This window comes from Diachasma alloeum, unplaced genomic scaffold, assembly GCF_001412515.2.
Source record: "Diachasma alloeum isolate Michigan unplaced genomic scaffold, Dall2.0 Dall_scaffold_01228, whole genome shotgun sequence".
In the NCBI taxonomy this organism is placed as follows: Eukaryota; Metazoa; Arthropoda; class Insecta; order Hymenoptera; family Braconidae; genus Diachasma; species Diachasma alloeum.
Genome location: NW_021681337.1, coordinates 65,390 through 77,442, shown reverse-complemented (window position 1 = coordinate 77,442; position 12,053 = coordinate 65,390). Strand labels below are relative to the sequence as shown.

The following is a 12,053-nucleotide window of genomic DNA, read 5'->3' as shown; positions in this document are numbered from 1 at the left end:
GTCAAAAAAATATGGAATTATTTAATCAAACATTTAAAAGACATGATATTAAGGCACTTGCTTTGCTCGTAAGAATCGCACGATATTATTGAATAATTTTTGTGGTCAGAGCCGGGAGGCAAGTCGTTTATTTATAATATTAAAAAGTAATACCAGGAAAATTGATCAGTAAAAACTGTGGCCTCCTTTAAATTACCCAGCGGAAATTGTCCCGCTGAAAAATTAAATTTCATCTTCGCCGGACCGCAGCGCCAAGATCGAGGCGGTCTCTCGGCGCTCTCGGCGTCTCGGCTCTCTCGAGCGGGCACCAGGCACGTGAGCAGTGAGTTTTACAACCGCATTAAAAATAATAATAATTCATTAATAACACCGTCAAAAGTGGATTTTCATTTGCAATAATGCATCCAGTAAACAGTAACTCATCCGAGTTCAATAAAAGTGGAGAGTAATGGTGTATTACTCATGTGCTCACGTGAAAAGTGACATTGGAATCCGAGTTTGGTTAGGATTGAGCCCCTCGAAAACGCGGGAGATGATTCTAATTAATTTTCCCATTAATTCGACCAGATAAATTGTACCTAAAGCCATCACCTCGTGGTTAGCACTGTCGTATATATATTTTAATGAAGATTTTTTAATAATGGAAATGCAAGAGCATTTGTTATTTAATTGTGCGTCCATCGTCGCGACGATACTCGCCACCACGACTGCTGTTATTATCATAATAAATAAATTGCGGTGAGTAAAATTTGAACGTAAAATCGCAATGACAAAATTCTTATGAAATTATTGACATGTTTGATTTGTCTAGATCACGATGGCCAGTGAAGGTTAATTGTTGGTTCTGCAACGTCAACACCAAGATATGGAGATCAGAGATAGACTGGTGGCAGTGCCCATCATGCCAGCAGTTCAACGGCTTCTCCGAGGATGGCGATTACAATTTTGACATTCCCGAGCAACGGAGGAGATCATTGAATGATTTGAGTGTTTACTCGGCCTCTTGCAGGCCTGAAAAACCTCAAATAAAAAATGAAGAGACTCTCTGCAGGAGTTGCAATCGCAACGAGGAGTTGAAAATCTGTCAAATGCGCCTCCTCGATCCCCTGAGTTTATCCAGAAAAGAGATAAAAAGATGTCGAGAATCTCTGGAGAAGGAGTACCCGCTCTGCAGAAGGTGTAATTCACTCGTCAAGAGTGTTTTACAGAAGCAAGCTGTCTGGCTAACCCAGTACAAAATGCTAATTTTTAAACAAAGGCCCATAAGCCTCATTGTTAGCAATTCAGAAAAGTTGGAGAAACTTTGTAGAATTATTTTAATAGTATTAAGTTCATTGATCATAGGGTGTCCAACGTCACAAGCACTGCCAATGGTCGGAGCAGTATTGCAATTCTTCACTGCCACGAGTAATTTCAATTCCAGAAATAGTCATCACTTGTTGTTAGTTATAATGTGGCTAGGGGTCTGTATGCTCATGCCATTTTGTGAGGAGCGTCTGGTGCGGATCAAGTGGAGGAGCCAATGGCTACCGTTGGAACACGTCACTGGGTATCAAGTCATAACGTTTATATCCACCATTTTGGGATTCATCAATGCAACATCTAGTTCATCACCCTCTGGTCCTAATTTATCATTCAAAAAAATGGATCTGAATATTTCTTCCAATTCCTCGAGAGATGAACTCGACAATTACCTAAATGACGACGAAATGGAGACCCAGGAGAGGAAATCACCAGTGAATATCACCCATTTGTTGACGTCGCCATCACCCCTAGAAACCCCAGCACCAATCAAGCCAGTGTTGACTTCAAATTTGAAGATTTGTAACAGTCAACTCGGTTTGGCAAACTTGGACAGTCATTCCGATACCTTCGACCCCCTTTGGAAGCAGTCTGGGGTTCATCATGAGAACACATCACTGAACGATAGTCTGAGAACACTCAGCAGTCTCTCCCTCAACGGGAGGGACGAAAAAATCAGCTCCAGGAGTTCCAAAGTTTTCGAAACCCGAACATATGGCACCACGAGTCCAGATTTATTCAAGAGGAACTTCCAGACTTGTAAGAAATTTGTGTTATCACCACCAAAATTGAAATCAGTTTCTCAGAACTCGTGGGTGGCAGGGGGTTACTGGCAAATGGGACTGGACAGACCCACGCTGTCTCGTTCCTCTAGCCAGAGCTCAGGCTTCGGCTCCACAGGCTCCAACTTTGCTTCTTCCAGAGAACCCTCTGTTGTCAATGACGTCGACAGGTACTCAGTTATGTCCGATACAACTCTCTGCTGCAATTATCTCAACAACGTGAGTCCTGTGAATTCATTTTGCCAGTATACTTCTACTTCATCACCGTACAGGGTGATTGGGCCAGAGATTCCAATTTGCTTCAGTCCTTCACAGAGTCTGTTGTCCAATGGATCTTGTGGGCAGATGTCACAGCGCACTCTTTGCCACAGTCATCACAATCAGCTGATGAAAAATAGCCCAGTGATGGTGCAGCAGCCTTCTGAAGCACCTGTTTGTGTTAATCATCCTACAACGGTTTTAACGAGTCCTGTGTGGTTACCTGCACTTGTCTGCGGCTCACTCGTGTTCAATGTCATCGTTTTCTGTACTATCTTACTTCGCTGATTGAGATGTCTGGATTGTCTTTGCAACGGGTGAAACTGTATTTTCATAACAATTCTATGAATTTCCAACAGATTAATTTTTTTTACATTCAATAGTGCACGAGTGAAAAAATTTAATAGAAAAATCTCGCACTTTCTTTGAGAAATACTATTAAATTTATATTGGGATTATATTTAAAAAATTTGTTTTTGGCGGCAATTCTATTGAAGACTATGTAATTTTACTGGGTATGCAAAGTTATATGCAAATATCTACTGGAAAACGCGTGTAAAAGTTTCATAGGTAAAGCGCTGGGATTTTTGGTTGAATTTTTTCATACATGTCTACATTTTTGTTCCTGACTATACTGCCAACCGATTGTTATTCATGATAAACGAGTGATGATGTAAATACATAGGTTTTAGGATACTCCGTAATACGATTGAGTGCATCTCAACGAGATAAATAATTTTGAGGGACATTGATTAATGGATACACTCAAAATCTTGTGATAACTGTAACTATCTTAATGTGTGTTCACTAGGGTAAGCGGATACGGGTAGAGGAATCACTGATACTTTGGAAACGCTATTGAATTGTACGATCAAGTGAATTATACATGAGCTTTTTTGGATATTAATTTTGTCAGTCCTCGGCCATGAAATAAAGCTGGAGCAAATAATTACAGAACTTGAAATTTTTTCTTATTGTAACACAATTTGCATATCGATATATTCAGTACTACAGTGCTTCCGCATACTAATGAGAATGGTGTGAAGACTTTTGTTATATTACAATTTTTAAAAATATTTTCTACGCCGCCAAGTCGACCTTTGATGAAGACATTGTATTGAATAAATTAATAATTATGTATCATGAATTTCGTTACAACTCGTACAAATATCAGATACACATTTTGTTTCTCATGCGTCCCTGCGTGGCGCCCTTACTTAATCTGAATGACTCGTGTTATTGAGGGAATCCATTGAATAAAGTTTTTTTTTTTAATAAGAATCTGTTGTCTCAGTGTTTTAATCCATGAATCTTCTCTTGTAGAATATTGAGTCTGTGATACCCATGAGTAAACTGACGACCCCATTTGGTATCCAAATCGATATTCAGGTGACGTAGATCTGGTTTATTCATATCAGCGCGTTTCCGAGGATACCTTTGATAATATCATGTTAACTTTACACTTCAAGTGACTTTGTAACAACTCTTACAACCTTTTATCGTTGGGTATCTTTTTTTTAGTGTAATCACATCGGTAGTGGCTGCGAGGAAGATCCTTCGCTTCTTGAACGAGTTCTTCGTCCCTTCGTTGGATGTATTCTTTGTAGCCATAGCCGTATTGATTGCCGAAATTTTTTGAGAGGTCTTGCTCAGGAACGTACATTCTCTTGCTTTGAATAATTATTGATGACATTAAGAGGAGATTACGGGCAAGTGTAACTTGGGAAAAAATATTTTTCATTTTCTTAAATATAGCATCTCTCTCATTTTTCATAATTAAGAAGCGAATATTGGGAATAATATTCTAATTGAACGGAATTGAAATTTATTCTGTAGTACCATGCATTATATTTTCGCTGAGGGGGTCCATTCAAACCAGTCGGAAGCACTCTATAACTCAGATCATAGGCAGTAGAAAAATTATTGTGGTAGGCATCCCCATGATGTTCTAAGAGTTCTTCACGACTCACTCCCTATTAGGAAAATAATAACAAAATATTCCGAGTAAATGTACACGAGGCTGGGAATCCTGAATTACTTTACTCCTCTCTTTGAACTCGTTTGCAGCCTTGCGAGTCTCTAAGGTAATATTGAAATTCTCGTTGCTGTGGGGTTTGAAGAGGGCATTGTAAGAGCTCTCCCATTCATCCGGCGGGGGTTTGTATTGAGCGCGCTCCTCGAACCAATTTCCATGCAAAACTTTTGAGCAATATCTCGGCTCACTGATTTTCAAAGTCTCATTCTTTCTGGTTTGACTGAAGATTTTGCTCTTCAGTAAATTTAAATTTGAGAGTTGGAAACAGTTTTCGCAATTTAATGTGTCGCAGGGATCGAATAGAAAGGAATTCATGCTTATGGGGACTTTGGTAGGAATTTTGATGGAGATGCATTTGAAAACATTGAAATTGCGGCTGTTGTCATGGGAAAACAACGGAATTATGAATTTTTTCTCGCAGAATTCTCAACTGTATTATTGATTACGCAGTAAAAATCAATACATTTTTAAAATTATAGGTGAAATTCATTCTAAAATTATCAATATTTTCATGTTCTGACATCTATGTGAAAAAATGCAAAAGAAATTGATAAAATTAGTCATAAATAATTACGAATGAAGACAATTTCTAATTCACAAAATGTTAGAATTTGGGGACAATCAGTACATACTGCTTTATTGTGATAAGAACACAGACAATATCTACATTGTGTCGATAATTTCAGATGTTCAGATCGTATTCAAATGAATTATTCGTTCCAAATCCTTCGCAATTGCACGAGAAATTGAAAACAGTCATTCAACTGGGCCGTTCATTAGTCATACGGTCTCGCGATTATGTGTATAATAATATAGGATGCATTTCTCTGATTTAATAATGTTATGAAAAATAATCTGTTCGTTCCAGAGTTTTTTCAAATTTTGCATTTATTTCTCTGAAATTTTTCGACGATGCCGCCGTCGATGCGCCAACGAGCTCATTCTTCTCATATATATGTTCTATCTTGTTCTCCTTCACAATTTTTTTAATAGTTATCGGCCATACAAATGTGCTGTTCCTTAGCTGAATCCATTGTCTGTGCATGCCCAAAAATGCAACTTAATTATGCTTACAAATTCTTTTGAAATATAACTTCTTCAATTGAATTCAATTTGAATTGAAACATTTTCATATAATTCACCTCCTCATCTGAGATGCACTTTGATGAGATACAAAGTAAATGATTAATAATGCCTTTCTGGTAATGAAGATTCGGATTAATAAATAGGACTCTTTAAATTAATCTAAATATCAACGTTCCTGTTGATGCAAAATAGTTTGAATAAATTTCTATTCGAATTAATCACTTTGCTTCATTCTCCATGGAAAATATAGGTATCGATAAAATATGAAGTGCATGACGACTGGACTGGTATCGGGAAGGACTATAACTGTGCGACAGATTTTTTTTTGTTTAAAAATGATGAATATTTATACATACAGACACATTATTGCATTGTAAAAATGAAAAGTTGGGGGGAATATCTCGAGTTTCAATCGCAACGGAATTTTATTGGTGCAATTGCATTAATTAAGGATGAAATAACAGAGCCAAGTCGTCATGAAAAAAAAATCAGGATTATTAATCAACGCAGGCATAATAAAATAGTCTGCAAAATCAATACAATATCAATTTGTTCCTACCTAGAATTGCAAGCTCGCCTGTCGAGCGTTCCAGGCTCGTGTCACAGATTTCTTCTAATTCTTTTTCAAATGATCAATCATAACATACGATACCATGTTGCGTCATTCACAGACATGATATCAAGTACGTGTGGCTCGTAAGTTACAAATAATATAAATACAGCAGCCAAATTTTTTTTTTAAATAACTAAAGCACTTTTAATCATTCTCTTCTTTAAGCTCAGTAATCGTGAAAATATTAGGATAAAAATTGTCATTATGTCAGCTTTCAATGTCATTATGCACAATCGTTGCACCAGAATTGACAAAAACAATTATTCACCAGGCGTCCCAAGGTATTTCAACTCTTGGTTCAATTTTCAATAAATATAATGACATTAGCAACGTCAAGGATCGAAAGGAAATTTCAAGCGGTTTGGACAATTAATTTCTGATGAATTCAGAATTCTGTATAATTTTCAGTACTATTGCGTGTATTCCGAAAATTTCATAGAAAATATCATATAAATAAATATTCGAGTGGGACATTCGAGATGGGTTACCCATGCTTCATGATTTATTTTCCTTGATGAATCATAAAAATTTGACATTACCACAGGAGAATAAATGCCCGAGGGAAGACAGTTTCAATTTCTGAATCTAAAAATCGCAGTGGAGAGACTTGAACGCTTAACTGCTATTAAGCGAGTCCTCCCAACTGATTCGCTGCATCAAAACTGTCTTCAGGGACAAGATCAATCACCCAATAAATTACCAATAAGCAAAAGAATGAAGGTGTCATTTCATTAACATCTTTTGCAATTTGGAATACACATAAGCCACAGTCATTCTCACAATCCAGCAACTGCATGTCCAATCGCATTCAACTGCACATGAAATACTATTGCATCTCAATTTAGTTATTTCAACTCTGGCAATTGTTAAACTAGGTCGAATGATGATTGCGTCTAGGCCAGAGTCTATTGCTTGTCATTCATTTCATCTTTATTTTCGTCTTTGTGGAATCAAACCCGGCAACAAAATGCGTAATAAAAATGATTCTTCCCATCTGTGCCTAGGATATTGAATTTCCATGTAATAATTAATCATTGTTGATCAACGATACAAGTCAGTGCATAATTAGAAAGCTTCCTGAACATAATGCGTCGACTCGATCATGAATTGTAATATCCGCACAGCATAAATCGATCGATTTTTGTCTCAAATGATTTACCGCGCACATTTTATTTCATCTCCTTTAAATTAAATAATTTATAAAAATCAACTATTTACAAATCGATAAGACATGCAGTATTACATAGTAAACTTAATGTTATCTAATTTTAGCCAGTACTAAGCACATGCTTATTATTTTTTCATTTTTTTCTCGTTTTTCTTACTTCATTTTTTCTTCAAGTTTTGCTCTGTTGAATAAAAGAAACGGATGGTGCTCGTTGCGAATAGTAGTACTTCTATAACCCTTATTCATATATAATGTTTTTTTGTTTTGTTTTACCGTAATCGTTTATGTGTAAGAATTGTAAATTATGTCCATCTCTGGAATCCGTTTCTTCTCATCGGTGAATGCATTCTTGCGTTCGTTCTCTGTAAAAGTGAAGAATTTTTTGTTTTTTCAGGTTACGCTCACGACCGGGGAGATTCCACATCTATTGAGGAAAAACAAAAAGAAAGAAAAAGAAAAATGAAAATAATGATCATTCAACGTAAGGAAAGAAATACAAAAATCAATAGTCTAAGGGATAATTAGTGAGTGGTAAAATGTTTATTTACCTCGATTTCCAGTCCTAATAACATTGAGTCCGCCGCCATGGTGTTGTCCAGCACGAATTGGCTTGGCAATTTGGGCGCTGGGTCCACGTCGTGACAAGTTCTTTTGCCGAACAGCCTCCTTAATCCTATCAACTTCATACTGGTAACGTTTACGATCTCTCATTGCACCCTCTTTGGCATCACGCAGTGCAGTCTCAAGAGCCTTTACACGCTCAACAGTTGCTCTCAACCTCTTCTCAAGTTTAGGTAATTCACACCGTAGATCGGCATTGTCTCTGACAAGTTGCTTATGGACCTTGGTCAACTGATCAAGATTATTCTCGAGGAATGAGATCTTTTGTTTCTGCGCCAATGAGCCACCGTCATCCTCATTGTCCTCAGCATTAGCAGTTTTCTTCATTCTGACCTGGAGATCCTGGACAAATAGTTTGCGCAAATTGTGCAGTGTCTGGAGTTCTTTGGCAACAGTGTCCTCCAATCCCTTGAGATCCTTTCGCGCTTGTTCACGGCGTTCGTTCATCATGATGAGTTCCTGGAGTTTCAAGGATTTCTCAGCCTCCTCCTGCTTCAATCGTTCGTAGTCAGCCTGCATCTGCTGGTGGGCGAGCGTGAATTTCTGGTTGAGATCCTTGAGTTCACTGATCATCTCCTGCTTTTCTGAGATTTCGTCCCTGAGGGCTGCCACTTGTTTTTGGTGAACGTCACGCAGCTGATCCATCTGCTCCTCGAGGGCCACACGCATCTTCGTCGCCGCCTCCTTCTCCTCTGCCTTCTCTTTGTTGCTGACAGCCTGGACCTGCTCAGCAGCCTTCAATTTGGCGCACTCTTCCCGCATTGCGTCGACATCCTCCTCGAGCTGACGCTTCCTGGCGTCAGCCTCCTTGATCGACTCTGTGAGAGTCTGCATGCGTGCCTCGTGCTGGGAGATCAATAGTCGACACTCACCCAGTTCTTTCTCATACTCTGATATCTGGAAATTGACATTTTTAAAAATGTCAATGACAATTTTTCAACGATTAACAATAAAATTGGACTTGACATAAATCATACCTTTTTGTTACAATCAACCTGGAACGTTTCCAATCCCTGACAACGCTGCACCAAATTCTTCACTTCTGACTTCATTTTGCTAATGTATAATCTAGCGACTGTGAATTCCTCCTCGAGTTTTCCATTTGAATCGGGCGTGATCTGACACTGAAAAATAAAAATTATTAAATAAAGATTGATTTTGAGTTGAAAAAAAAAAGAAAAAAAAGACAATTGACCAGTTAAAAACATGAAAACCATGGAATATTTACTTTGAGATTCTCGTCTCCTCCAATAGCAACCCCAATCTCCCCAAGATCCTTCAGAAGATTGGTCAACATCTCCGCAGTTCGTTTACGCTGATGAGTGGACATATCCCGTAACTGCTGAAGCTCGGACGTGGTAGAATTGAGAGCAGTCTGTTTAGCGAGAAGCTCTTCAGTGAGTGCCTCGTGCTCCTTATTCTTCATCTCGACCTCCTGGGACTTTTGATCGTAATTAACCGCCAATTCCTCGAGCGCCTGGAGCACCTCCTTGACCTCCTCCTTAGCACTTTCAGTTTCCTGATTGATGGTGCTCATCTCCTGCTGCAGCTGTTCATAATCCCTGCGAGCACTGGCAATGAGTTCCTCCTGTTCCTCCAGCTGCTCCTTGAGTTTCTCGAGGTACTGGCTCTGCTGATTGATTTCCTCGTCCTTGTCGTCGAGCTGCTGGAATAATCGCTCCCTCTCCTCCTCGAGTTTCTGTCGCTCCTCATTGGATAATGAACCAGCCATTAAGCCACCACCAGGAACAGCTGGAATTGGCCCATCTGGAACCTTGGAGTCAACCTTTCCTTCAATCGGAATTGGTGTGATGACGTCTGGAGCCTCAACGAGATTAACCTGCTCCTCTGGTTTGACAGTCTCTCCTTGTCTCCAACGAGACAGCTCGTACTCCAACTTCTCGACTTTTCCCTTCAACCTCGCAGCCTTCTCCTTCTCACGTTCATAACGTCGCTTCCACTCTTCAGCCGTCAACTCCTCATTGACACAGACAACGTTCTTGATCGTCTTTGCACGTTTACCAAAGTCCAGAGTGGATTTTGTCTCAGACTCATTGAAACTTGCTGGTGAACAACAAATAATGATTGTTGTTCTTGCGTTACCACCGAGGGACTCCTGGAGAATTCTCGTCAACTTGGAGTCACGATACGGTATGTGTGTTTTATTACCATCTGCAAGGGCTGAGATGACGTTACCCAGGGCAGACAGTGACTTATTAATATTCTTCGCCTCGTCCAGAACCGTTCCCTCAGCACCAGTCTTCGACACCTTCTCAGACCCAGCCAAATCGACGAGGTACAGTTTACCAGACAATTTTTTCTGATTCTCCAGATTCTCCTGCTTCACGTTGATCAGAAATACTGAGTGCGAACGAGAACTGTGTTCGTTCATATTCGTAACTGCTATATGTCGATTTGACTTTCCTTCTTCGATCACTTCAAATACTTCCTCGGGACTAGATACGAAACGCTCGGTTGCACCTTTCACGAATGGTACTCGGTTCTTGTCTTCGTGAACACTCAAGTTCACTTTGGATACGTCGAGCAAATCTCTGATCTTGTCCATGTAAATCTCGAAGTAGGAGACTTTTATGTGAAACTCGAGATTCTCCTCCATTCCGTAAATGTGATTGAAAATGTCGTTGACAATTCGTGGGATGATTCCTTGCTTGTTTGGATCACCAATAACGCCCTCCATTGTGTGCGTTTTACCTATTGTTTTTCATTGGATGTTAGTTCAAGCAGTCAATGATGTTGATACAAATGATAACGAGTTACTCAGCCATCAGCATAATCATGATTTTGAAATTCACAATTGACAATTTTCATTATTCATTACATTGTTAATTCTCATCTCTCAGTGAATAGATTACCAAATTTCAATTATTTGTAAAATGATTTTTGCCGGTCTCTGGAATTACTTGAAAATGAAATTTTGCAGGGAAAATTGTCGTTCGAAGATAAAAGACCACCGCCCTGTGATATTTATTTGGAATAATTTCAAATGGGTGCGAAAAATTAATTGCAATATGAGGCAGAAAAATTCGCTGCAGACATGAGCTGTAATTTTGAGTTTAAAATTTATGTGAACCGCATAGTGGCCAGAATATGAGCATAGTTTGTCAACAATAAAAATAGCCATAGAATTCTTTACGAGTGAATTTTTCATGTTTTTCTTCCAACAAAAATTCTCCCACGACAGAGACCAAGACATTAACGTCTCCTTTTAAAAGACAAAAACTACGTAAAAAATTACCTGACGAAGTCTGTCCATAGGCGAATATTGTACCGTTGTAACCCGCCAGAACGTCCGTAACAATTGATTTAGCAGCTTCATTATAGACTTTGTCTTGCGTTGCATTTGGTTTAAATACTTTGTCGAATAAATAAACTTTTCCCTGAAATTAAATAATCGCCAAAATGAGGACATTAAATTGGACAACTATTATCTTCTGCGTCAGGTGAGGAATGACTCACTCATGTGTACCCAGGGATTTATTATTTACAGAGCGCAGGAAATGATGGCAATGATGAGTGAAATGTTTCTTCATTTTCCTCAGGAATACAACGAAATAGCAAAACGAATGTGAAAGTTGGAAAGGGTGGAAAGAATGGTAATAATGAGTATTCGATACAAAACGGAGTAGACTCCGCTGAACTGTCAGCTGTGCGCCGTCGCGTACCCATGCGAATAACCCATATCACGATATGATGAAATGAATCTCAAATGTTTTAAAGTGAAAGCTCGAAGAATACTCACCCCAATGGAGATGCAATTTTCATCTCCCCCAGATGGAAATTTAACGACAAATTTCGAGCCAGCCTTCTCCTCGGAGTCATTCAGTGGCCGAAATCTACAGACCACCTTGATGCTGTCCTCAGCGGCGATCTCACGTTCTCTCGGCGTATCCATTTTTCCTTAGTCAATTCTGTTTAATTCGATGAACTGATTTTAAATACCACGACGTACCAGAGAGAACCTCGTCCTCGTGACTCGTTGATTCTTTTTCAAATATCATAGGCAAGGGAACTATTCAAATAGACGGAGGCATGAACAAAAGTTACTCTACTGTCAGACCACGGCCCGTATTCAACACCAAGATGGCCGACCGTCGATTCTTATACCCATTACCAATATCGCCACGAGCGGCCCTCTGTCTCTGGTAGGGAGTTGTTGGGGGGGGGGGG

At 39.2% G+C, this 12,053-nt stretch overlaps 3 protein-coding genes across 4 annotated transcripts; 1 reads left to right on the top strand and 2 right to left on the bottom strand.

The window, feature by feature from the left end:
* The first annotated feature begins 301 nt into the window (after positions 1–301).
* LOC107046205 lies at positions 302–3,554 on the top strand. Its single transcript, XM_015268755.1, has 2 exons — positions 302–738; positions 812–3,554. The coding sequence occupies exons 1-2, from the start codon at positions 641–643 to the stop codon at positions 2,628–2,630; spliced, it is 1,917 nt and encodes a 638-aa protein (XP_015124241.1). The 5' UTR covers positions 302–640; the 3' UTR covers positions 2,631–3,554.
* LOC107046206 (uncharacterized protein C1orf158-like) lies at positions 3,337–4,692 on the bottom strand. Its single transcript, XM_015268756.2, has 4 exons — positions 4,381–4,692; positions 4,182–4,315; positions 3,836–4,012; positions 3,337–3,777 (listed from the first exon to the last, which is right to left on the bottom strand). Exons 1-4 carry the CDS (start codon positions 4,690–4,692, stop codon positions 3,633–3,635), a joined length of 768 nt encoding a protein of 255 aa, XP_015124242.1. The 3' UTR covers positions 3,337–3,632.
* Positions 4,693–4,981: 289 nt separating this feature from the next.
* On the bottom strand, positions 4,982–11,981 carry LOC107046203 (kinesin heavy chain). 2 transcript variants are annotated; one of them, XM_015268753.1, is made up of 6 exons: positions 11,626–11,981; positions 11,122–11,263; positions 9,094–10,577; positions 8,843–8,989; positions 7,793–8,762; positions 4,982–7,606 (listed from the first exon to the last, which is right to left on the bottom strand). In XM_015268753.1, the coding sequence occupies exons 1-6, from the start codon at positions 11,776–11,778 to the stop codon at positions 7,527–7,529; spliced, it is 2,976 nt and encodes a 991-aa protein (XP_015124239.1). In that variant the 5' UTR covers positions 11,779–11,981; the 3' UTR covers positions 4,982–7,526. The 2 variants fall into 2 exon arrangements, with proteins under 2 accessions (XP_015124239.1, XP_015124240.1); XM_015268754.1 differs by lacking the exon at positions 4,982–7,606 and adding an exon at positions 7,630–7,668.
* Between the last annotated feature and the right edge of the window lie 72 nt (positions 11,982–12,053).